Here is a 27,108-nt window from a genome sequence, read left to right on the forward strand (position 1 = left end):
ATTTTTAGTGATTTACTTAGGTAACGCTAACGAAGACATACAAGCGCACAGAATTTCAAATTTTTATTTCAATCCCAAGTACCTAAAATATGACATTATAGGTCATAAAAGGCTTATTTAAATAACATGGGGAATTTCTTCATCCCCCTGTAGACTTCCTAACACTTAAAAATATTCACTTTTGGCAATTTTCATGTGGGTTAGTTCCGGAAAACTACAATCATGGCAAGTTTCAACTTTCCATGTCAACCGGAAGTACCCGTTATTTTTTGTCAGTTCATGTAATTTTATATACCTATAGTTAGGGTTAGGATATCTAAATATAGAGAGCATTAGTAAGTGATCATCTTTGTGGATCTGCACATTAAACGGTGGATAACTGGTGTCATCTGAATGGATCTCGAAAATATAGTTGTGGAAATGGAATTGCAAATTTGAGTTTACCATGTGCAAATTTGAAAAATATTTATGATTAATGATTCTAAAACAAGTGGCACGTTCTTGAATATTTAGTGCTTGTACGTAAAAGTTAATATTTTCTCATTATGCATGTGTAAAGTGTATTGCTGCAAGAAAGAAGTTCAAAACTGAATTCGATCCAGATGAGAGAGCAGTGTTCGATTATGGGAGAAATTATTATGTTGTAGATAGTAGCTACAGACGAAATGATTCTAATTTCCTTAATCTTGGCATAGGTTCATTTTGGGTGTTGAATTTGGTGATTACTACCATTTTATCCTGAATGACTAACTAAACTAATTAATTCTATGGTCTATGAAACTGGAAGGGTCAATACCACATTCACAAAATCTTTCATTGACTTCTGTCTTTATCCAATTAGATCCAGTTTCTACTTTGTATTTCTATTACTACGATATTCATCTTAATATTGTTCTCCCATCTGCGCCTAGGTCTTCCTAACAGTCGTGTTCCGATTGAATTTTCAGTTTAAATTTTGAAAGCTTTCCTACTTTCTTCCATTCTGGCCATTGATCTGCCCACCTGAACCTCTTAGATTTAATGACCCCAACAATATCAGATAAACACTATAAATTACGCAGTTCCTTGTTATGAAGTCTCCGTCATTTCATATTTCCGTCCTTGGGTACGAATATATGCCTCAGAATATTTTCAAATACTTGCAACCTGCGTTCTTCCTTCAAAGTAAACGTCCATATTTTGCAATCATACAATACAACAGGTAAAATTTGGCATTATATACTGTACACGAGACTCATTTGGCGGAAGCTGGGATCGAACTAGAGACCCCACCCCTAGATGTGAATACTCTACCATTGCGCCATCGCGGCTTCGTTTTTGAAACTACGTATAGTTTATTTCCACGTTATGTTTTGGTTTTAATCTTTCTTATAAGGCAATGCCTAGAGAGTGAGAGAGGGAGTAAATAGAGTAATGCTTATTATCTCTTCAGATAGTAATTTAGTACATAATTTTATTTTCATGTGCAATAATTAGATTCCAATGCGCAAGTTCTGTATTGCTTAACTTTCCACATCATGTGTTAGGTAAAGAAAATTCATGTTTATTTTCAGCATCATTATTATTATCACTACTATATCTTAGTTAATTCTGCGTTTCAACCTAAAAATCTTACGGTCGTTCCTTGCAAGTGCATGTTTTTAGAAGATGTATTTTCTAAAAAAAAAAAAAAAAACTCCCCGTATGACAAATGCCTAGAATTACTGATTTTTGTAGGTTTGTTGATGTTTTACGTTCTGTCATAGTGCTTTTAGAGACAACAGTTGTAGCTGAGATAATGATTAGTCTTATTGTAACTTTCTGATGTTCCCATATCTTTTAGATATCATCTGCCAGATCTTTTTATTGTTGATTCTCATACTTAGTGTTGCACGTATAATACGCTGTGAGTCAGTGGCATTGCTATATCTATGATAATTGTTTGTTGGTCCATTTTGTTGATATGAGCTGATATGTGTTGATATGTGTTAGTGTGCCGGTGCTGTGTCATCAGTTATAGCTCAGAATATTAAATAAATAAATGCAATCAAATGGGGATGGAACTGATGCACAACACGGTACTTAACTGTAAAATTGTGGTTGAATTTAAATAAAATTCAAATGTTTTTAATTTAGAAAATGACTAGTTGGGGAAAAGGGTAAGAGAAAGAGAAAGGTTGTAATTAAAGAATAGGAATGAGCACTAGCCTGACATATCCAACGAAGCTGGTGTCGTCCTGGTCATCTGGAATGAATATCTGGAGAAGTCTGGATTAGCTGGTGACAGTCAACATCTGGATCTTAATCCTGTTGAACTGCAAGGGGCGTCGATGATGCGTCTTTGCGATGTTGTCCTCCTACACCTTCATTCTACTACTCTGGTGACAAACTTAAAGATGTCTGCGGCGATGAACCGTCAGAATGGTACTCTTTGTCTTGTGGAGTCGGTGGTCCTCCAATGGTGGGATCCGCTTCTCACCGATGATCCTGCACCTCTCTTGATCGCGTGTCGAATACCCCTTGTTGTTCTGTTCCTCGTGGTTTTGATCAATTCAAGAATGATGACCTAATCGGGAAGTATCAGGCTGTGCTCGAAGGTATGCGGAAAGGAAAGAAGGAAGCTAGTCGAGTTTATTTAACAAATGTGCATTTACAACATGTGTCTGAGAATGTACACTTCTAAACAAAGTTTTCTTTCATAAGTTTTCAAAAGTTCATGTTTCTTTATATCAAATACACAGTCACTTCATTTCCAATAGACAGATACTTCACACCCCCTCCTCGAAATCAAATTACACGAAAATTTTAATTTTCCGTAGTAGATAAAGAAAGAATAAAAATATTGAAGAAAGTCCAAAAAAAAAATTGTTCGTTGAAGGTAAGAGAGTTCTTTGTGTAACATATTGTTTGTTTTGAATTAATCCTTGACCACAAACTGCAAAATGCTGAGTGTGCGTTCCTAAGACAGTTCATATAGTTTACTAGGTAACCTGAAGTTATGACGACAGCGTCTCTGGGAAAATGGAAAATAAGAAAAAGAAAAATAAACATTAGTGCTTGCATAATATCATAGTGAGTGACGTGTGTTAGTTTGGAGTTCCGTTAGTGCTCAGGGAAGGGAAATGAAAGGTAGGAATAATACTAAATTTAATTATCACTTACACAGATTATCAAAACTTAGATGCGTATAATAAAAAAATCATAATCAAATAAATAAATATTTCATAATCCAATGTAGACCTATATATATATATATATGTTCCTCTAATGCAGAAAAAAAAATAACTTCAATATCAAACGTGACTAATACGCGAAAAGAAAAAACGGTGTAATACTATCTAGCTAACCAAAGATAGTAAAGTTAGACTGCACAAGAAGGGTACTGATTTCAGTTTGAGAAAAATGAGCTTTAAGTTATTTAGGCTTAAAGCGTCCGTAGACTGGAAAAGAATTCCAAGATATGGTTATAGCCCCATATACTGGCTGTAATCAAACTATATGAAATCAGCACGAGAGAACTATTCACCACATATAACCTACAACCCTAACTAACATATAAATTCTTCTTATCTTCATCTTCTTTCTTCTTTAATATTGTCCTCTTCGGGCATCGAATGCTGAACATCAATCATGGCATCGAATCTTAGACATCTGAAGGGATGGAGCATGGTTCTTGCGATCTTGATTTCAATCTTCTTACATCTTCTTAATATATCCATCGAAATATCTATCCATATACGTGTCGTTGATTTTCTTCATTCTTCACATACTCACATTTGAAAAAAAATAAAAGTAAGAAACTTCTGTAGTGATACGCTGTCCAATCAAAAGAAATGGTACAATTCTTGAAGATACCAACGTGTTCCAAAATTCGAAGTATTCCAAGTTTCAAAGTGTTCTAAATTTTCGAAGTGTTCTACCGGTAGATTTGGATGCACAAATCAAAACCAAGATAAACTAACTTCTAAGCGTGGCCAGTGCTAAAAGAAAGTTCATCATCCATCTACAAGGTGTTCCTATGCACAATCCAATCTTCAAGAAAAGTAATCCACATACAAGTTACGTACGGACAGACGGACTAACAGATTCTTCATCAATGGGAAAATATATGGGGAGTAATCGCTGATAAATGTCCCAATTCTCTCTATCATAAACACAAAATACGACACGGTTTACGTCATCAAGATGTTCCTCTAAAAATATTCTTGTTGTAGCTAAGGCAATTTTGGCAGCTTCTAACTTCGGAAATTTAAATGCTCCAGTTGAAATATTAGGTAATACAATTGTAGATAGGTCATTCTCCAACATCACTTTAAAACAATTTTTGTACGTCTCTCGTAAAATCTTCTTGTCTGAATTCCGTGGTCCACATGTCATAATTACATAATTAGCTGGTAGACGATAACCATTGGCAATTTTCGCTTCTCCTGGCTTCAATGATGATATGGTCAAACATTCTTCTAAAAATTCAGATCCAGCTGCATCTTGAATGGCTTTATCTGCACCACCTAAAGGAGTTAAGGTTTCATTCGTTGGATTTACTAAGGCATCTGCTTTTATATCCACTATGTTACCTTTATAAATACTAATCTTCTGATTGATGGCAGTATTACAGGCAAATTTCGGTTTTTCTTCTGTAGAATTCTTCCCTATAGTTGCCCACGTTGGTAGATTTTCGGCAATTACAACATCCTTAATATGAAGAGAAGGGATGAAAACTTCTTCTTCCAAACATTGTTTCCTGGGGTTGAAAATCTCTTCAGTTGGTGGTCCTTGATGGTCTTCGCGTCTCGTCTTCTTCTTTTTCATCGTATGGTCTTCCGTGCAGACGTTGATAGGCATCTCTTCGTCAGAGTCTTCAAGGTGGTCTTCCTCTTCCGGATTTTCCTTCTCATAAAACTTCTTCAATCTCTGGACTGCTATGCTGTCTATCTTGTAAGATCCTCGGGCGGTCTTATACTTAACAAAATATGAATTTGGATTTTCCACACGTTCAATTATGCCTGGACCAATAAACTTTCCGCTGAATGCTTTGGCGTGACCTTTTTTTCTTGTGGTGTCTAAAATCCAAACTTTTTCTCCTTCTTTAAAAACAGGTTTCGTATGTCTCTTATCAAAAAATTTTGTCGCCGTTTTATGACGTTTGTAAAGATTTTCTTGCGCTTTATCTCTAATCTCTTGTAATTGCTGTAAACGAATGGCATTATCCTCGTATTGACACGGGGTATTTAAAATTGCCTGATGAAGTAACCTAGGTTTGAAACCAAAAAGACATTCAAATGGTGAAATTTGAGACGATAAGTTCTTGGTGACGTTAAGCGAAAAAACTATGGGCTGTAATAAGTCAATCCATTCTCCTAAATCTTTGTCACATAAAGCTGATTTCAATCGTTGTTCTATGTTTCTAATACTAATTTCACAAACACCATTACTATAATGCCCATGTACATTTACAAAACGCATGTTAGCACCAATCATAGCACATAATTCTTTAAATAGTCCACTAGTGAATGCACTGCCTTTGTCTAAGACAATTTCATAAAAAATTCCAAACTTTAAAATTACCTTGTGATAAAGAAATGAAGCCAAAGTACTTGCTGTAACATCAGGAAGGGAATCTGCAATTATGTATCTAGTACAACTGTCTACTACCACTATCATATATTTGTGATTTAACATATTATTGGGGGAATAATTCCCAGCTACATCTATGTGGATGCGATAGAAAGGGGGAACGGAGGGATAAGTAAGCAATGTACCATACGGAGAACCAATTTTCGATTTCGATATTTGACAAATCGTACATTCTTTACACTTCTGATATATATATTTCTTCATGTTGGGAAAATACACTGTTTTTACTAACATATCATAGGTTTTAGAATAACCAGAATGAGATGATCCCAATGCTGACGTATGACAAGCATTAAAAACTTTAAAACGCAAAGAAGTAGGAACTGCAACTAAAAATTTTATACCTTGAGAAGTTTTCTGCTTTCTATACAAAATTCCATCTTTAATAGTAAAATATAATGCTTGGCGTTCTATTTTAGAATTTCTATTTTCTTTCTGTTCCAACCAAGAAAAATATCTTTAAAAAACGGATCTTTACGCTGTTCTGTTGCCAGATTTGGCTCATTTAAAATTGAAAATGAATTTGTGGTCTGAGTAAACAAAATTTTCGGATCTTCTTGATTCTTTTTCTCGTCTTCCAAATCTCTAGGGGGGTTAGAAAAACGTGAAATGGCGTCTGCCTCTACGTTACTGGAGCCACTGATATGTGAAATAGTGAAATTATACGATTCGATTTCACTCAACCATCTAGAAATTTTACTTACATTCTTTGTTTGCTTCAAATAAATTAAACTATGACAATCTGTCTTCAAATAAAAATGACGTCCTAAAAGAAAATACCTAAATGAACGTAATGAGTACAATAATGCTAGTAATTCAAGCTGATATTGTTGCAATTTTCTCTCGCTAGGAGACGTTGCACGACTACAATAACTAATGGAACTAGATTTGTGTCGTCAGGTGAATTTTCAGGTTGTTTGATTAGTCCAGAAAGAGCGAGTTTGCTGGCATCAAAATAGAGATACAGAGGATAATCAGGCTTGTATCTCATGAGACAAGGTGCTGAAATGATGGTTTGTTTGATATTATTGAATGCTTTCTCTTGTGCGTCCTTCCAACGAAAAGGAGCGTCTTTTTTCAACAAAGAAAGTAACGCTTCTGCTAATTGACTAAAATTAGGTAAATACGAACGAACGAAAGAAGCCAATCCTAAAAAACTTTTAACTTGTTTCTTTGTTTTGGGACGTTGATAGTTGGAGATTGAGTTAATTATTCGTTTCGAAATAGACAAACCATCTTTACTAACAGTGTGACCTAAAACATCTAATGAAAAATATCCCAATTTTGTTTTTTCTGGGGAAAGCTTTAAACCAATTTCTTTTATTCTTTGAAGCAACATACGAGTTAACTGCAAAATTTCATCAAAACTATCCCTGGACCAAAAATAATCTTCAACATAGGCAAATATTTTATCTTGTGGAAGACCTTCTAAGGTGAGTTTCACTAATCTGTTCATACCGCTAGTAGATGTCTTGACACCCTGGGGCAAAAAATTAAAATGGTACGATCCCACGCCTGGAATCGAAAAAGCTGTAATAGGTTTTGATTCTTCAGTGAGGGGAATATTAAAGAAAGCTCCAAAAACGTCACTAGAACATAGATATTTGCGTCCTGCCAAATTAGTCAAAATATCCTGGATAGGAGGGAACGGAAAACTGTCAGGAACCATTTTTTTGTTCAAAAATCTCCCATCCTGTATAAATCTATACTGTCCATTCTTCTTTTTAACAAGCATTACCGGAGAATTATACGGACTAATACTAGGTTCAATGATCTTACTTTTCAATAAAATATCTACTTGTTTTTTGATCTCATCCCGTAGATGAAATGGTATCGAAAATTGGGGTCGATTTACTGGAATATTGTCTACTAATTCAATTTTATGCTTATATCCCTTAGCACAACCATAATCAAATTCATTCCAAGAAAAACTAGAATAAAATTCCTCTACTAAATCATATAATTGCTGCTGTTGATGTGGCAACAATTCAGGGTTAACATTTACTCTATATTTATCATAACCTTCAGGAAAAGATTTCGTATCTACTGCATTAACTTGATCAACCTTATTATTAGTGGTATTTTGCTTCTTGAAGTTGGTATCACTGATAACATGTTCGGCAGAACCCAAAACAACATCTTTTTTTAAGTAAAGTTTACTTTTGGTAGGATTAATCACAGATATTACCGGATGAATTTCGTCTACAACTGATTTACGCACAAAAATTTCTGCCTGCGTATCTATTAACTCATTGGGAACTAATAAATTGCGATTTCCTGCAAGATCATTTACTTTTTTCAATGTAACTTGAACACTTGAATTTGGAGGCAAAACAACAGAGCGACCCACTAAAAATTGAGGTTTATATAATTTTGCTATATGGTTAGAAATTTCTTCAAAAGATACGTATGGCGGCAATTCAATTCTTGGAGGAATACCAAATTTAACAAAACTAAAAGAATTCTTATTGTGATCAACCATTGCAAGATGACTTTTCAAAAAATCTTGGCCAATTATGCTATTATACGGAAAATTATTATACACTCGAAAAGGATGCGTAAAATACTGTCCTCCTAATTTAAATTTCACTAAAGCGATTTGATCACTTCCTTGAGAATTTCCAGTGATACCACGAATAAAAGTCGTTCCTTTGAGTATTGTATGCTTATTGCTTAAACTATTACCAGAAATTAAGCTAACAGTGCTGCCTGAATCCAATAGAAATAAATGCGGCTTATTATCAATATATGCTTTAACATGAGGCAAATCAGCTTCATATTGAATAGGAACATAATATCGCTTACTATTACTAACATTATCACACATATTATTGTCTACTTTATTCCTATTATTCGATTTAACATTCTCATTTACATTGCCTGCATTGACGGAAGCAAAACGCTGCAAGTGATAGAAGGATGCGTTGGATGGATTTCTTTGCTCCAAACGCGAACGCTCATAAGATTGTATACACACAGATTTTCCTTTGTGTGCGTGAGAAACTTTTGCGGCCGCTGTTCGTTGCACGAGATCTTGTAACTGGACTTTGATACCGTCCAACTGAGCTATCAATGTATTTTTTTCTTCAGGCTGACTTACAATTTCATTTTCGTTCTGAATATTAGCATCTAAAGTATTTTCTTTTTGCTGTATAGCATTATTACTAACAGGATGTATATTGTATTCGTTTGTTATTGCCAAGGACTTCAATTGCTGACTGCGCATGCTGACAAGAAAATTAACTCTTTCCTCTAGACCTAAGGACTTTGCTAACTCGATAACAGTCTTATACGATTTTCTTACAACTACAGAATAAAATGAAGGCAATAACCCATTGATTATCAAGTTAAGTTGTTCGGTCACTGGCATCTTCGGATCGTACTCAAGTATTAATTTCCATTTATGAAAAATGTAATCTAGGACAGATTCAGAATCTAACTGTTCTCTATTTCTCATTTCTTGCTCTAAAACTTGCGAAACTATATTATCTTCATAAGCCTCTATTAATTTCTTCTTAATCTGTACATACATGAGATTATCATATTCTGCGGTTGATTGTAAAGCTAACAGATAAGCACGAGCCCCGTTTTCTAAACAATACGGCAACAAATGACGTTTCTGTACATCACGTAGGTTATGAAGGACAGAAAAATCCTCAAAATGACTAAAAAACGACTGAACTGACTCGTTCAATTTGCCGGAAAATTTGGGGGGTTCTACTAAACGATCTAAGGCAGAAGATATAGCACTAGTATTCTCCATTATATCTATTTTCAAAATCACACTTGAGATAAATATCTTACACTACTATGTATATATATCCAACACCAAAATGTAAATAACACTTCTTTCTTATGTACTAACACAAAAAAACAAAATATAATAACTTGGCAAAATTTTCTCTTCTCACCCACTTATCATTCGATTAAAATACAACAAAACAAAAAATTACTCTAACAGAGCAAATGAATAAAGTAGCGAGGGTGGGCGGGTGGGTTAAAAGTAACTCTACTTAATTTCTCTCGACAAACAAAATTACACAGTACAAATTACTCAAAATTTGGGATCTTAAAGCATCTACCGAATATTTAGAATCGTAATTTATCAAAATTTTAGGATCGTAACAAAGGCGTAAGCCTCACAACATCTCCACCATGTGCCGGTGCTGTGTCATCAGTTATAGCTCAGAATATTAAATAAATAAATGCAATCAAATGGGGATGGAACTGATGCACAACACGGTACTTAACTGTAAAATTGTGGTTGAATTTAAATAAAATTCAAATGTTTTTAATTTAGAAAATGACTAGTTGGGGAAAAGGGTAAGAGAAAGAGAAAGGTTGTAATTAAAGAATAGGAATGAGCACTAGCCTGACATATCCAACGAAGCTGGTGTCGTCCTGGTCATCTGGAATGAATATCTGGTGAAGTCTGGATTAGCTGGTGACAGTCAACATCTGGATCTTAATCCTGTTGAACTGCAAGGGGCGTCGATGATGCGTCTTTGCGATGTTGTCCTCCTACACCTTCATTCTACTACTCTGGTGACAAACTTAAAGATGTCTGCGGCGATGAACCGTCAGAATGGTACTCTTTGTCTTGTGGAGTCGGTGGTCCTCCAATGGTGGGATCCGCTTCTCTCCGATGATCCTGCACCTCTCTTGATCGCGTGTCGAATACCCCTTGTTGTTCTGTTCCTCGTGGTTTTGATCAATTCAAGAATGATGACCTAATCGGGAAGTATCAGGCTGTGCTCGAAGGTATGCGGAAAGGAAAGAAGGAAGCTAGTCGAGTTTATTTAACAAATGTGCATTTACAACATGTGTCTGAGAATGTACACTTCTAAACAAAGTTTTCTTTCATAAGTTTTCAAAAGTTCATGTTTCTTTATATCAAATACACAGTCACTTCATTTCCAATAGACAGATACTTCACATTAGTGATATGAGCTGATAGTGAACATGAACTGGCAACCTTCTGTGGTAAACAAAAGAATGCACAATTTGAGCCCACCATTCCACGGTGTGTTGCTCCACTATTCGACGTGTGAAAACAGCTAATATAAGGTGTTCTTCGAACTTTTCTACCCCGATCAGTCATTTTTCATTTCTCCTGTTTTATTATTATTATTATTATTATTATTATTATTATTATTATTATTATTATTATTATTATTATTATTATTTTCCTCCTGTTTTATCCTCCATGTACAAGAATGCAGGTTTTAGCCGAAAGTTCGGAAACAAAATATTTTCCGGAATCACAATTACAAGAAATAAAATGTCGGATATATTTGTAAGTACCGTTACAACTGTTTTAATTTCTGGATCCCAGTATAGTTTGCATTTATCGGTTTCAAGTACTGGATTTGGCTGAAATTTGTAGTCAGGTTTGATATCGGTGATTATGTGCCAGAAACTGGTGAATGGTTTTCCCAACATTGTTGTGTCTTTTTAGGCAGTCTGTGGGAGCCGTTGTATGGCATGACCCTGTGATATATGTACATTTGTTTCTGATGTGTCATTACATTTTCTGCATTTACCATCAGGTATTTTTTGCTTTAATATGTATTTGCAGTAGATTCGATTTGGTATTGCTCTGGCCTAAATAAATCCTACTGTTTTCGAAAAAAAAATCCAATTTTCTTAAGCCAAGCATTTGAATATCGTTTATCTGTATTACTGACTTTTAGCCGACTCTTAATGATTTCGTTGAGTTTTTCTCCGTTTGCTGTATTTTTGGTCATCTGATTCATAATTCTGGGGAACTCTGTCACGACTAGATGGAGTGGTGTGGCTTTTGCATCTGCAACGCATATTACATGAAAAAATTGAAAATGAAATGAAATCTTTGAGTTTTACGTCCCACGGTTATGCCGGTTAGGCTAAAGGAGACGGTGATGATGAGTAATGAATGAAATGGTGGAATGAACAAAGTAGGAGGAAACGGGAGAACCCCGAGAAAACCCACGATCACGATGTTTGTCCACCATAAAGTCCACACGGCGCGAGCTGGGATCTAACCAGGGATCCCAAACACCAGAGGTGAACGCTCTACCACTGAGCCACCGCGGCTCCGCATATTACATGAAGTAGACGGTTTATTTTCTGTTGATGAGATATTGAGGAAGATCTTTAATATGTTCTTGATGGGGTTTTGGTATATCTGCGATACCAATGCCTGTTTTTTTCTGTCACTCGCTTATTGCAGCTTTTGAATTTTTCTTAACTCTGTCATGAAAGTTCGTATCATTCGTGTTAAATTACTTTAGCCAGTCTGTGTCTATTTGATTAGGTCAAATGATGTAGGATTACTGCAACGTAGTGATGCGTACTGCAAGTGTGTTGATGGCTTTATCTTTGTTAGCGTTAGTGAGCTGAGTTTTGAGTATCGCCTTAATTCTTGACTGGAGATATGTCTGTAATGTGTGTTTCATTTTGTTCTCTTCAATACCTCGAAGTTGCATTATTCCTAGGTATTTATAGTATTCGTACTTTGAATCTTCTATCTTGCTATGTTCATCAATTGGAAATCATTCTGTTTGCTGTTTTCTCTCTTTGCATCGTTTTTATTCTCAAATTCACTTGTTTATCTCTAAATCCATAATCACAGCGAAAAGCTGTTAATATTTCTAGTAATCTATGTAGTTGACTCGGGATGTTCGTGTAAATCTTTTAGTTATCCATATATAGCAGTTGGTTGCATTTACTCGTTTTGTTGCATTATTTCACCTTAAAGACCGCAGGAAGTGTTCACTATTGATGTTCTGAGAGGATAGAGAGCTATGCAGAACCATAGGACACTGAGGGAATAGTCTTGGAATATGCCTCTATTATCTTTATTTTTCGGAATACTGTCTTGTTGTGATCATTGAAGAGACATTGCTTTGTAGACCATTGTTTCATAGCTGCTTCCAAAAATTTCAAGAATGTAGGTTGTATTTTATACATTGATAGTATTTTTATTACATATGAATGTGGGATTCAATCGAAGGTTTTTGTCAATCTATGAATGCTACACTTGGATTTAATTTCTGGGATTTAGCTTGTTTGTTCAATAAACACTGTAGCTATTGTGATCTTTCCTTGCGTCCTTTGATGCTCTGTGGAATCCTTTTTATTCTTCTGTCAAATTCTACTCTTTTTGCAGATGAGAGTATATTTTCTCAGTTAGCATTGATTTTATATTTGTACATCACGGGAAGGCATGTGATCAGCCTGTGTTCTTAGTCTCTATTTTTTGGTAGAAGAAATGTCCTTCCGTAAGTTAAAAAACTAGGAATATCCCCTCTGTTTTAAAGAATGTTAGTATAATACTTAGCGATACTGCTGTTTAGTATTGTGAATTGATTTTACCTTTAATTTTGAATATAGCCAGAGTCGGGACCTCGAAATTGCAGATTTGCCAGTTGCTTGAGTACTGCTTGGGTTTGTTCCCAGATCTGAGACCAGTAAATCGTGAAAGAAAATGAAATGAAATCTTTAAGATTAACGTCCCACGGTTATGCCGGTTAGGCTAAAGGAGACGGTGATAATGAGAAATAAGTGAAATGGTGGAATGAAGAAAGTGGGAGGAAACGGGAGAACCCTGAGAAAACCCACGAGCACGATGTTTGTCCACCACAAAGTCCACACGGCGCAAGCTGGGATCGAACCAGGGACCCCAAGCACCGGAGGTGAACGCTCTACCACTGCGTCCCCCAGTAAATCGTGATTTCATTGGCAGTTCTGATTGATTATTTTTGTTGTTCCTAAGCTTCTGACTTGTTTTGGGTTTTGTTGAGACTCATTATTCTGTTTCGTTCGAGCAATTGTTTTTTTATATTTTATTTATTTATTTGTTATTATTCTTTTAGAGTCCATAAAATAGATTCCTGTATTTACAGCTAGCTGTTGTGTGAGGACTTCCGTAAAATGTAATCAGTTATCTTCTTCATTTCTAATGAATTAATTATGTGTTCAACTTTTTCTTCCGATCTATTTATTATTATTATTACTAGCAGCGTTCACCCCGCTTCGCTGCGGTCACCCCGGAACGCAATAAACTTTGTTACTTAGATAATTTTTACTTTTTCGCTTTCAAGTGATATGATAAAAACCATAGAAGATTGCAGTAAATCTTAACATTATATCGCCTGTCATTTATGTTAACCCGCCCCGCTTCGCTGCGGTCATCCCGGTGCTGGCATATTGTAAAAGTGTCTGTAAAAATAAGCAAATCAATTAAAAAATTTTAAACAGAAGATTCAAGCTATTTTCCGCTGTATATCGCCTGTCATTTATGTTAACCCGCCGAGTGACACGGTCATGCGGGTTGCATATAAATACGTTTATTTTTACCTATGATGAACTAATAACAAAGGATTTGTACGTTATGGACACTTGAATGGTCAATTATCTCAAGACACTGGTAATTAAAAATTAAAGTGATATGATAAAAACCATCTAGGGTCCAAATCCTAATAACCCCCCAAAAATGAAAGAAATTGGTTCAGCCGTATTAGCGTGATGAGCGGACAAAGGATTTTGTACGTTCTCTTTTATATATATAGATTATTATTATTATTATTATTATTATTATTATTATTATTATTATTATTATTATTATTATTATTATTATTATTATTATTATTATTATTATTAATAGTATTGATATTTAAAACTTACGAAAAGTTCATGTAGGCGTGAGTACAATAATAATCGCGGATTATTTTGTATATGTTAATGTTACTGTATTCGAGCAGTGAACCGGAAGTGAATGAAAGCAAAGATAAACAGGAAACAATTATCTTTAAAAAGAAGTCACATAAGCTATAAAGAGCAAGAAATGAGGAAAGGCACCAAGAAAGATGGAATCATATTAGATATACTAAAGGAATCTGGTGGAGACGGAAAAAGTTCTAGCACAAATTTACTAAGTGTATACGAAGCGGTCAAGTTTCCGAGAAGTGTAGAATTGCTGCAATCGTACTGTTGCATAAGAAAGCACACACAAATCTACGCAATCATAAACTTATTAAGCTCTGAAATTTACAAAGTTTTACATTCAAATTAGGAAAACAGCTAGCCCTTACTCAATGGAGAGAACAGGCTGGTTTTGGAAGTAACTACAGAATAGTAGATCGTCTTCAAGTAATGAAGGAACTGATAAAAAGGTGAAATGAGTATCTATTATCCTTATGTCATGTGTTCATTGGCTGAGGAAGCTTTCACTTCGGTGAAGATATTAGCGGTCATTAATGCTCTTAATCAAGTTGTGTTAAAGATGTTTATATAAAAGTTACAGATAATATCTATAAACAAGCCAGCGCAAATTTCCAACTGTTTCACTATACAAAGATCGTGAGAATAAAGAAAGGGGGTACAACAGAATGATACTATTTCTCCCAAGGTTTTTACAAACACACTTGAGTGTGTGTTTCGATCTCTCAACTGTAAGAATAAATTAACGACTGCAAATGAGGAACATCTGATCAATATTCATTTCGCTGATGACATTGTTCTCTTTGCAAACAGTAACACAGATCTGCAAGATAGAAAAAGTTAATTTGAAAGAGCAAGGAAGTCGGGTTGAAATGAATAGGGAAATGACTAAAGTGAAGTTCAATAACATCACAAAGAAGTTAACTACAGAATTGAAAGATGTGTGAACACCCACAGTTATTTGGGACAAGTTATTCATAAATGACAACATTAAAGAAAAAAATGAACAGACCAGTAGCGGCTCGATACCATAATCTGAGGTAGTTCTGCACAGTTTGTTTTTTGTATATTAAATTTCCCGTTTACAGCAATTAATTATAAAATGTACACGAACCAGCATAATCTTTCAGCACTCTAATCGTTATAAATGACAATTATAATTGAAATTAACAAATATATATACAACTTTAGTGTATAGCAAGCAAAACACTATTGTTTTGATTATTGGTTTCAGTGGCGTATTTAGGGCTTTGTTTCGGGAGGAGCTATACACAGCATATGAATAAGCACTTAATTTTTCCTTTGGGATGCCTACAAGTTTTAATGAATTTCGGGTGATCTTGAGCCCGATAGCTCCCCTCTAAATACACCACTGTTGTGTGTAACAAATTTTTAAAATACATATTCATACCGTAAGAAACATACTGTTTTCAGATACCATAACAACTTCGGATTCACGTAATGTCTACAGGCAGAAATTTTATTAATCTACTGAATTATAGATATTTTATCGTTTGTAAATGAAGTCTATCCGACGTGACTTCTGCTGTACAAAATGTCCTATTACTCTTTCATTCAAGTTCGGCGTGGTGGATATGATATCACGCTCGATTGATAAGGCAGCCAAAGCATTGATTCTTTCCTGACATATTGTGCTTCCCAAAAATGTTTTAACTAGTTTAAAATTAGAGAAGTAACGTTCTGTTTCACCTATTGTCGTTGGGGTAGTTAGAAGAATTTCCAAAAGGTTTATGGTTTCCTTAAAATTGTCACACAAATTGTGTTTTGTTCAGAAAATTTGCACAAACTCGAACATGGAATACCATTATTTTTAAAGCGCGCAACAATTACACTGAACTCCGTTATAAAAAACAAGAAAAGGGCGCCTCATGTACATCACGTCGTGTGTCTTCGGCTTCTTCGGAAGTATTCGTGAGTTCTGAGCTGCTGGAAGTGCAGCTCTAGTAAATCCTATCTAACAAACAAGGAAAACATAATACAGTGCGGCTGGTGAAGATTTTGGTCTCAATGCTAAAGTATAGGGCAATCCATGCACAGCTCTTGCAATATTATTAAGCTTCAGAAGGTGTTTCCAGTAATTGTACGCTATGTAGCATATCCGCAGCACAATTTCAGGACACTGTTAGACCAAATATCATCATTACATGTTATTTATTACCTTGATTAAATTAAACATAATTCAACTTAATTGAAAATACATTTATTCCACTAAAATAGCTGGTAGTTCTGCAGCTCTGCAGCTCTTATAGACAAGCCGCCCCTGGAACAGACACTAAGTTAGGCTTGCAGTGCATCCGAAAGGAACAACTACGTATTGAAAAGTCGAATGCCAACATGTTTATAGTGTAAAATTTTCAATGAATGTATTCTGTCTGTTTTAACATTTGGATCAGAGACGTGAACCTAACAAAATCATTCATCTGCAGGCTATACAACTAAACATGAAGAGATGCATGCTAGGAATCGCCCGTAAAGATAGGAAAATAATCATATGGATCGGAAAGATAGCAGAGACATTATTATGAAAATAAAGGAACTAAAGTGGAATGGGTTGCACATTTGCAAGAAGAAATGATGGCCGATTGACGAAAGCAATTCTTGACTGGATATCAAGAAACAAGAAACGATCTAGGAAACGTCCACATAGAAGGTGGCGTGACGAAATCAAGAAGTACTGCATAGTAACCTGAAAAGGGATTACCCAAGATAAATAATTGTGGAGAAGTGTTTCAGAGATTTCATCCAGCAGTATGTTGACAATGATTGCTGTTGATGACAATAATGATGATGAAAAAAAGGATCACTGTCTTAACTTGCAACAGTATGTAGATTAACTCTCATATCAGTATTGCTATCTGCTGTTGTTCACGTCATAATAAACGTACTGAACAACAATGTTGCCAACTGCATCAAAATACCACATTGTGCTGAAATGGTCACTAACTTTACCAATGGGAACAATTTTTCGTAACTACTAGAAAAGGGAATGATAATTCTCACTGCTTTATTTTAATTGAAATTTTCCTACAATTGTTAGATTTTCCGCAGTAATCAATATCGAATTTCTCCTCGTAGATTATGAATATTTTGAATCAACACAATGTATATTTAGTTGTTGTATGTAATTGTGCTTAGTCCATCATGTAATAAACTTGATTTTAACCCACACTCTGTTAAGTAGCATGCTAGACAATAGCAAGAACATTTTATGTGACACTAGAAAGTTATTGATACTCACGCAAATCTGGGGCATAAATGTAAAAAATATATTTTAGAAGCAAGGAACTCTACTATCAAACAAAGTATTCCTTTCCATTAATTAATGTTTTCGGAGTGTAATTTGTGTAGAAGCCAACCCGTTGTTACCAGAAACATTACGACAGTCGTATATTTGAAAACAGTATTCACAAAATAGAACAACGTAGGTATGTGAACTAACCTAGCAATATTATATGTTCTTCTAGTATCATAGAAACATGAAAACAGGAAACCACACGCAATTAGGAAAAATTGATTATTTCACATGATATGACTCTTCTTAAAAAACCTATTAGCCAAGTTGACCAACACTCAACGTAAATTGCTATACTTTTGTAGTTAAAGAATTCATAAAATAACGTAATCTATAGTTATAAATAATTAATTCCTGTATGAAATATTAACCGTGCACATCATATCCATGTTATTACCACTGTTACTGCTACTACAAGGTCTAACACACTTCGTTGAAAAACTAAAAGAAGAAATGCAAACAACGAACCTATCTACAACTGTTGAATATTTTGGGAAGAAATTGCAACTAGTTTTAAAGACGAAAGTATCACTGACTCAGATCATGCTTTAATTGCTTATTATGCAGATTTATTGCGTATTAAGGGAAAAGTCGAAGTTAACATGAAAGAAAAAAAATAACAAGCTATGATCGAGAGATTTTTTTAAAACATGCTTGTTATCAAGTGATTAAAACTTCATGTATTATGAAAATTAATGTAACGCATGCTTCTATCAGATTGAATTACTGGAATGAATGTAGATCCTAGGTCTCTTGTCTCGCTAACCAAATTAACTTACCTCAATACTGTAAACACGGTATTATTTATCGTCATGAAGATATGATTTATTACGTCTTGTGCCCAAAATTTCCTGTGATATACTTTTTACTCAAGACTGTAGTATTTATGCACAAGGTATAATACAAGGGCAACAGACTGTACTTCACTGTGTGCAGTAAAAAGTACTGGCGTGAGGAAGAAATAGATTATGTTTCATTGTAATGTTTGTAGATCTGCATAAACCACATATCCGTATTTAGTATGTGTTAACATTCTTTTTCATTTTAAGATTATTTTGAACAGACATGATTTCCATTCCACAACAAATAAATTTCTAATCGTAAATCATAACATAGATGTCCGAGTCAATAGAGTAGAAGTGCTGTCGTTGCCATGGCAATAAGAGAAATTGACGTATGACTTAAAGAGTATATTTACTTACAGAGCGTAACACTTCGCTAGCTGGTAATACGCATGTGCAATTCCCTCTACGTCATTAGTCTTCTCACAATGCTTCATAAACTTATCGAGTTCTTGAAATGCACATATTGGCTCACCAGCAAGCATGTGTATTTTTCCAAGCTCTAGAAGTGCAATTGCTACAGCTTGGTTGTTTTCTGCTATAAAATTAAGCAAAATTATTACTACAAACTATTAATTAGATTTATTATTACATATATTTACTTAATATTAGTAAAATCTATGGATTTTTGTATTGAAATATTGTCGAGAACTCAGGGTGGATTGATTTAAATCAGTCTGATTTAAATCACGATTTTAATCAAGATTTAAATCACTTGATTTTTTTAAATAAAAATCGTTGATTTAAATCAAATTCCGAAATGAATTAATTTAAAGTGAAAGTAAGTAAAATCCCGTTTCTCTTCTGTTATTCCGATTATGGAAGATGATAATCATAATATAGTGAGACTCAAATGTATGTAAGCACAGCATGAAACGAGTATCATGTGGGAACTATCAGGGAAAATCCCGTTTGAACGGGTTACGGGTGAACCCTGCTTTCTTCTCTTTGTAACACAGGGTTTTAAAATTTCTGTTCCAACGGGGAAATCACCATGGACATTTAAGATGAAAGCTCTTTTGTGTTCATGTCTATTTATTTGTTTCCAGATAATAGGGGCGTATTTAGAGAATTCGATCCCCTCTCCGAAACAAAACAAAAAAAAAAAAATAGATTTTAAAATTTTGGGCGAAATTTATGTACTAAATACATAGAAGTTCCTCGGGATCGTAATACGACAAATTTTGGATGCGTTAAAATATCGAATAATACTTTTGATAAAGTGGATACTTGACCCCATTGCAGAACATGCCGCGATCTGCGATGTGATCGCAGAAAATTTGCCGCGCCTGTGCAGGAAAAATTGTAAGAGGAAATAAAATAGCCAACAGAAAAGTATTAAAACGTGCCTGCTATGTATAGATGTCTTAAATGCACGGACAACTCGCATTTGAACTGTTTTTCACGTCACATAAAATATATTTTTAACAATCACAAGTGTTTCTTCTTCTGGAACTGATCATCTTGATTTTTTTATTTTGGAATTCCTGCAGGAAATTCGTGTTATTATTCAGTTCAAAATCTCTTATCATCGCGAATTGTGTCGAGGAATTTGAAGCTTTAAAATATATAAAACGATAATTATGCCTGTTGTGCTGTATGGTTGTGAAACATGGTCGCTTACGCTCAGGGAAGAACGCAGACTGAAAGTATTTGAGAATAAAATCCTCAAATAACATTTAACATTTAATACTATTTCCTAATGTTTTTTCTTCTGTTCGCGACTTGTATCATACGAAGAAAAAGATTTGATTTAAATCAAAAAAATCGATTTAAATCAAAAAAATCAACAAAAATGATTTTTTTGAAAACAATCATGATTTTTTCCACCCTGGTTTATAACCGATATTTGTTAGATGAAAGTCATAGTGAAGGTGGAATACAATCTTACGTACTGTACGTCATTCTTTACAAAAACGGAGTTCTGAAACTCAAAAAATTAGCAAGTATTGTTTGACCTTGTTTCGAATTGTGACAATTCATATGGTTTTGATTTTTATATTCAACTTTTGGATCGTTTCTCACGTAACCTTGGTGCTGATAAGGGAGCTGAAACTTGAAATAAATAAATAATCTTAAATACTTAATTTGTTTTCCTCTTCTATTCTTTTCACAATTTTTCTTTATCTTTCTCTCTTTTCTTATGTCTCAGTTGCATTGAATTGTTTTCTCCTTTGATATCTGTAGGTTTGAAGAGTTGAATTAGCCCCATAATTCTCATGATCAAATTACTAGTAATTTGCCCCTTTTTTATTGTTCCCTCGACTAGAATTAGAAAGAACACTGCCAGCATAGCTCTTGTATTATGTGAATTGTTCGCTTTATTTATTTCAGAGGAGCACTCTTCGAAGTCTATATCCGAGAAAAAGTTTCTTGAGCTGCTAAATGCTACTTTATTAAGGTACACAAATCATAACCTTAAAATCTGATTTAAAAAATGATAACACAAATAATTCTGTTATTTTCATGCTTATCAAATACAATTTTGAAAAATCTCAAGAAAAGTTTAACTAAGCCGGAACCTTCCAAGAATACAGAAAATATGTGGCTCCGCATAGGATAGTCGCGAGCGCTCTTGCATTTGGTACGAGTGGTCTCGGATTCGATTCCCGGTGGGGACACCTGATCAAAAAAGTGTAAAACTTTCTCAGGTCCACCATCCTGAGTGAGGGTTTTCAGAGTTTTCCTTCTTCACACCAAGCAAATGTCGGGATGGTGTCTCATATAATTGGCTGGTTCCAGTGAATAACCGGCTAAGTTGGGAAAAGTAAATTTTATAGAGGAGCAGTTTAAAGCTAAATTTCACAGCAATTACCAGGCTAATTTTAACATAAAATGCTGTAGCTTCCTCAATTTTATGAATTTGCCTTAGCCGCTTCTACGCAATGTAGAATTCACCAAAAGGAGCTTATATCTGTAAAATCTCAATTTTCAAAAAAAGTCGACGTACCCGGTTATTCACTGGAACCAGCCAATTATCCCAGGCCGCTTCCCTCCTTTCCAATTGCAAGAAATTCCCGAGTAGCGTGTTCGCCGACGGACATCATCCCTCATATGTGGCGGGCTAACATGCCATAGATGCCGAAAGCCGACAAATCTAATTTCTAATCGTAATCCTAACCCTACAGATGCATTTGCAGGCTACAATAATTACTTTGCTGATCAAAATTTCCACACTGAAGTCTATGAAGTCAAGTGTAACTGTGAGAACACATAGCTAACATTGGTTCTAAAATCGAAGTACACATTAAGAGAGTGAAAGGAGGTTGATACATCTACTTCTCGCGTTACAAAACATACGTATGTTGCACGCAATATTTTTGACGTTTAATCAAGTTTTACAGAAATTAATAAAAAAATATACTTAATTTCAAGACCATATAAAATGATTATTTTTCCTTCCAAATTTCCTCTGGAATCTCCTAAAGATATCACAGATTGGAAATTGAAAATATAAGATGATAAAGGAATTTAATACAACATAGGAATACATCCAAATTTTTAAGTACTTTTATAATAGAATGCGTTTCTTGCGCACTCTTTCAAATTAAATATTTGTTATTTAAGTGATATGACTAACTTACAGTGTTAATATGTTTATTTCAAACAAAATCATTTCAAGAGTTGCTGCTGTCCCCATTTTCGGTCGCCCCAAATACGAAAGTCAATTAATTTGCTGAACTCAGATAGTTATTTGTCCATAATTAACATTAAATAAATGTAAATCATAAGCTGGCTCTCCAAACAAATAAATTAAATAAACGAAACACAAAACTTATTAAATCAACTATCAAACCATCACTGCACGAAATATAACTCTTGCAGATTTTACTGTTTTATAACCCTATGACCACTATGACCAGTGCCTTCATTATTACGTTCCTGGACTTATGCATAGTGTGAATTAATAAGTAAATAGTCCAAACTTGAAGAAACTTATATTTCTTAAATGAAACCACTGATATTAATATATCATTTTCAAAGTTACTTCATACAAATTTGACTTGGCTTTCTTGGTTCGTATTTAATACTATTCAAACACGTTCCTTTCAATATGTGATGAAGTTTTTCTATTAATTTTAACCTTCTTCATACTATGATTGGACATCCATCCCTAGATGTTTGGAAAGACATTAAACCTCAGAGTTAAGATCTTTAGAGTCTCTTACAAGTTTCGTGATCCTGATGTTAATAATTCTCTTAGTGAAAACAACGTAAGAGTTTTCATAGTGGATCCAGTTAAATTCGTACGAAGTTAACCTTGACTAGAATTGGAATTCTTTCACTGAAACAATGAAGTTTCATGATGCTGCAGTTATTTGCTAATTTACGTTATGCATAAGCCCAGGGGTATGATGGTGAAGCAATCGGTTAGAGTAGTCATGGAGTTATAAAGAAGTAAACTCTTAATGGGTCATATTCTACGAAGTGATGGTTTGACAGTTGATAACAACAAAATTCGTGTTTTGTTTATTTAGTTTTTGTGATGATGATGATGATGATGATGATGATGATGATTATTATTATTATTATTATTATTATTATTATTATTATTATTATTATTACAAGAACCACACCATATTATTACAAGACTATATAAAACCCTTATCAGACATAACCTTGAATTTGCAAGAGCGATTTGGTCAAATATTAGCAAACAAATAAGGATAAAATAGAAAGGGTCCAAAAAATATTTATAAAATATGTATATTTTCATTTACATTTATACCAATACTATTGTGACTATGAGAGGTTACTAGAGGTTTTTAATCTAGATTTTTATCACAAAGAAGAGAATAACAAGCGGTAAGATTTTTAGAGTCCATTCTAGAAAATAAATTATACAGTGAGTACCTTGTAAATAATATCTCATACAGAGTACCAACTCACAAAGTAAGGAAAACAAATTTATTGTGTAAGAAAAGTACAAAGAGTACTTCTTACAGGGTAGAACGATACTTTATATGACTCAGTTTGAAACTATGAAATATTATAATTGTACTCTTATATGGTACTAACATTAAATCCTAAGCCTTCAATTGCATTATGTACAAAATATTCCATTACCTTGTACAGTGCTATACTTGGCTAACGCTGTTCTTAGCACTTTAAATATGTTATTAAATTAAATTAAATTAAATTAAATTAAATTAAATTATTATTATTATTATTATTATTATTATTATTATTATTATTATTATTATTATTATTATTATTCAAACAATTGGCTTTTATATTCTTAAGGCATTTTTATCCTCGCTTTCTTTCGTGTAAGATTTCAGAACCTTTCATTATTACAGAATTTTTTCTAATCCCAAGCAATATTGAGTATTTGTGTTAAAACTGAAATCATATTGTACACTTCGGATTCCTTCACTAAGAATCTCATCAGAGATATTTTTGTTTTAGTCAAATAAAAGCAAAGAAAACTCTGTAGGTATTGTAATTATTTACCTCAAGTTCCTTCTAAAGGAATCATCATTGTAAAGGTCAACGATTTCATTATTACTAATATCACATTCATCACTATTACTTGTTATAATGTTTGTTATGATATTGCGCCCTACATCATTACGGTTGTATACATCCGTTGTTTATCTTAAATTATTGTTTTATAACTATTTCCTAATCGTGATTTTGATTTTTCTGTACATTATGATGAATTTTACGTCAGTGTGGATACTTATAAATCCATTTCTGCATTGATGCAGCAAAATCAAATCTACAACAAAATAATTAGAATAATAAAAATATTTTATTTTTAATTCATAGTCATCAGGGTTACAGAAGTAAAATATATACCTTTTCTTATAAAGTAGTTGCACTCCTGGAATGGCGAAGGATTAGGAAACTTACATTTTTAATATACAAATATAAACCTATAACAATATTTTCTTTTTAAGTGAATATTTTTCAGATTATTTTTTAGCTTTTGCCATGGTGTCTTCTCTCTCAACCTATATGCTAGTTAAGTATGTATTTTACCAATAGATTTACTTACATTGCTTTGCTCTTCTAACAGCTGAAGAAGACAGTTTTATGGCTTCCTGAATATTATTTCGTTCCTTCTCCCTGTCTGCGAGCTCAAGTAGAAGTTGGTACAAAATGGTACAAATTTCAAGGTGAAGATAGTTTATTTTATCTTTCGTCGATTCTGCTGTCATATCTTTACTACATTTCTCGAAGGTTTCTAGGTTAATTTGCCACAATCTACCCTCTACAACCTGTCTTCCTATTTCCAAATAATGTTTTGCTGCTTCCAGATCCTCCACTGTAACAGTAATGTTGAAAATTTAATGAAAACCAAGGCGCTATAAGTATTTCATTCCACTTTCTATAAGTGTATATTGACACGTTAAGGAATTCTGGCAATAATTCCTGGAAAAAAGCACCTTGCACTTCCTAGCTTTCGAGTCTCCCCTGGAGCCTTGATCACTAATGTTAACAACAACAGAAGAAATAATAAATATATCAGGAAAGTAATAGGAAAGGGCTCGCTAGAGTCGAGCACTGAGAATAAACACGTTGTTCAAGCAGCTGGTCACTCATTGAATGGTGGAGTAACACATTGTAACATAGCGGACTCAATTTGTATATTCTTTTATTTTTATAGTGGAACGTTGCCAAGTCATATTGGTGTTTTACTTTTGTGCCAGTGTTGTTTCTATTTCGAGGCAATACTTGAGAAATATAAATAACATTGGCGTAAAAATAAAAGTACCAATACGAGCTGGTAGCCTTCCACTAAAAACCGAAAGAATATACAAATCCGGGTTACCATGTTAGAGTGTGTTACTCCTCCATTCAGAGGAACTGAGTGCTTGGATAAATAAGGAGTTTATTTGCAATACTCGACCCTGATGAATTCGCTGACTTTTATTTTCCTGATGTTTTACTACAGTAAATTCCGTTTTAATTACTATTTACTGTACGTATTGATAATAATAACAAATTTAGTAATTTATATAAATTGGGCCGCATTCCAATTTACAGCTGATAGGAATATCCTTACAAATCCTAAAAACCAAATTTTGCTTAAAATAAAAATTAATATTTATTACTCTTTGGAACGGCAATCTGACTATTTATAAAGCTGTCAAAATTATAATTCAGAAGATTGATATATATTTGATGTTCGTCTCTGAGTGTTTGAGAACCTTATTTCTACTGTTAATTAAAAAACATACTTTTTTCATAATTGGAAGTACACTGACGAATTCTTACGAAATAACTTTCAAAGTGCAAAGAAATTATCTAGATTAGGGTAATCTTTATTCACCAAATGTATATGAATATTTTAAAAAGGAAAATAAACTCTGTAATGAACACTTCGTAACAGCTGATCTGTATTATTTCACAATTATCTTAATAGTCGTCGCTGTAATCGATTTTCAATGGCTATGAAATCTTCAAATTTTAAATAAAATACATTTTACATTTTCTTACAAGTTTGTGTTTAGGTGTTTACATGCATAGTTTTGAAATACTAAATCGTTATTTTCCATACATATAATATCAAGATGCATATCAAATCCAAATTATGATAATAGCCTTGCATGCTCTCTACACATTTTATAACATACATCACTAACTTATTCTAATATTGGCTGATAATAAATAAAAACTATCCTATCCTATCCTATCCTATAATCAACATTTCATTACTTATAATTAAACTCAAATATTTTCAAATACCTATAAATATTTGAGATAATTAATTTTGTAAACACCAGCAAAGGATCATTTTTAATAAAAGTATCCATTAAACTGTACTTGTACCATTGATATTAATTTGCTGTGACAATATTTTCAGTAATACCTAACATTCTACAGAACAAACTGTAAATTCCTTCATGTTGACTCTGGAATTATTAATTAAATAATTAATATTTTTCTGACCAGAGTATGTGCTTCTACATTAAAAATCAAAATATTTGATAACAGTTTCCATAACGTAACGTTATCTTCCTCAGACGTTAATATGCATGTTTATATTAATGCAGGTAATAGAGACATCATAATATTAAATCATTTATACACATTTCCAATTGCTACCCATTATACAACTTCAAATTTTCAATATACCAATAAGATATTGTTATAATTTACCGTTTTATTTTAAAATGTTTATATTATAACTATATATAACTATATATATATATATATATATATATATATATATATAATCACTATTATTATCATTTTTCTCTTTCTTTTCTTCTTCTTATTCCCAAATATCATTTAAATTCGCCACGTATCCGTGAATTTTTATTCGTCAATTCTTTCTAAAAACCTATCCCATAATTAATGAATTTGAAGTCCATTTGTCCAATTCATTAATCTTTTTCTTTTTTCTCTTTTAATCCTTCTTGCTTATTTCCATTTTTTATTAATGTTCTATTCTCTTTTACTAAACCTTGTACCCCTTCCCAATCTATATCATGTCATGTTTCTTTTACATGTTTATATATCTCTTTCAAATCTCACGTCATCCTTATGTTGTTTTACTCTTTAAGTTTTTTTCGTTTTTCTCCAATATATACCATATCACATTTCTTACATTTCACTTACATACATAAATGTGATATTCGTAAAGACTCTTTCATTCTGCTAAAATATTGATAATTTAAATACGTA

General features: G+C 33.5%; 1 protein-coding gene across 2 annotated transcripts in view; it reads right to left on the bottom strand.

Annotated features, from left to right (window-relative positions):
- The window catches only part of LOC145680887 (uncharacterized), a 116,772-nt gene that overhangs the window by 18,819 nt on the left and 70,845 nt on the right, over positions 1–27,108 (bottom strand). For both annotated transcript variants that reach the window (XM_081752039.1, XM_081752040.1), the window contains 2 exons: positions 24,473–24,742; positions 18,832–19,009 (listed from right to left, as the gene is read on the bottom strand). In XM_081752039.1, the coding sequence (XP_081608165.1) occupies positions 18,832–19,009; positions 24,473–24,742 (448 nt within the window). The remainder of the gene's footprint in view (positions 1–18,831; positions 19,010–24,472; positions 24,743–27,108) is intronic.

This window comes from Thermobia domestica, chromosome 3, assembly GCF_964235325.1.
Source record: "Thermobia domestica chromosome 3, izTheDome1.hap1.1, whole genome shotgun sequence".
Lineage (NCBI taxonomy): Eukaryota > Metazoa > Arthropoda > Insecta > Zygentoma > Lepismatidae > Thermobia > Thermobia domestica.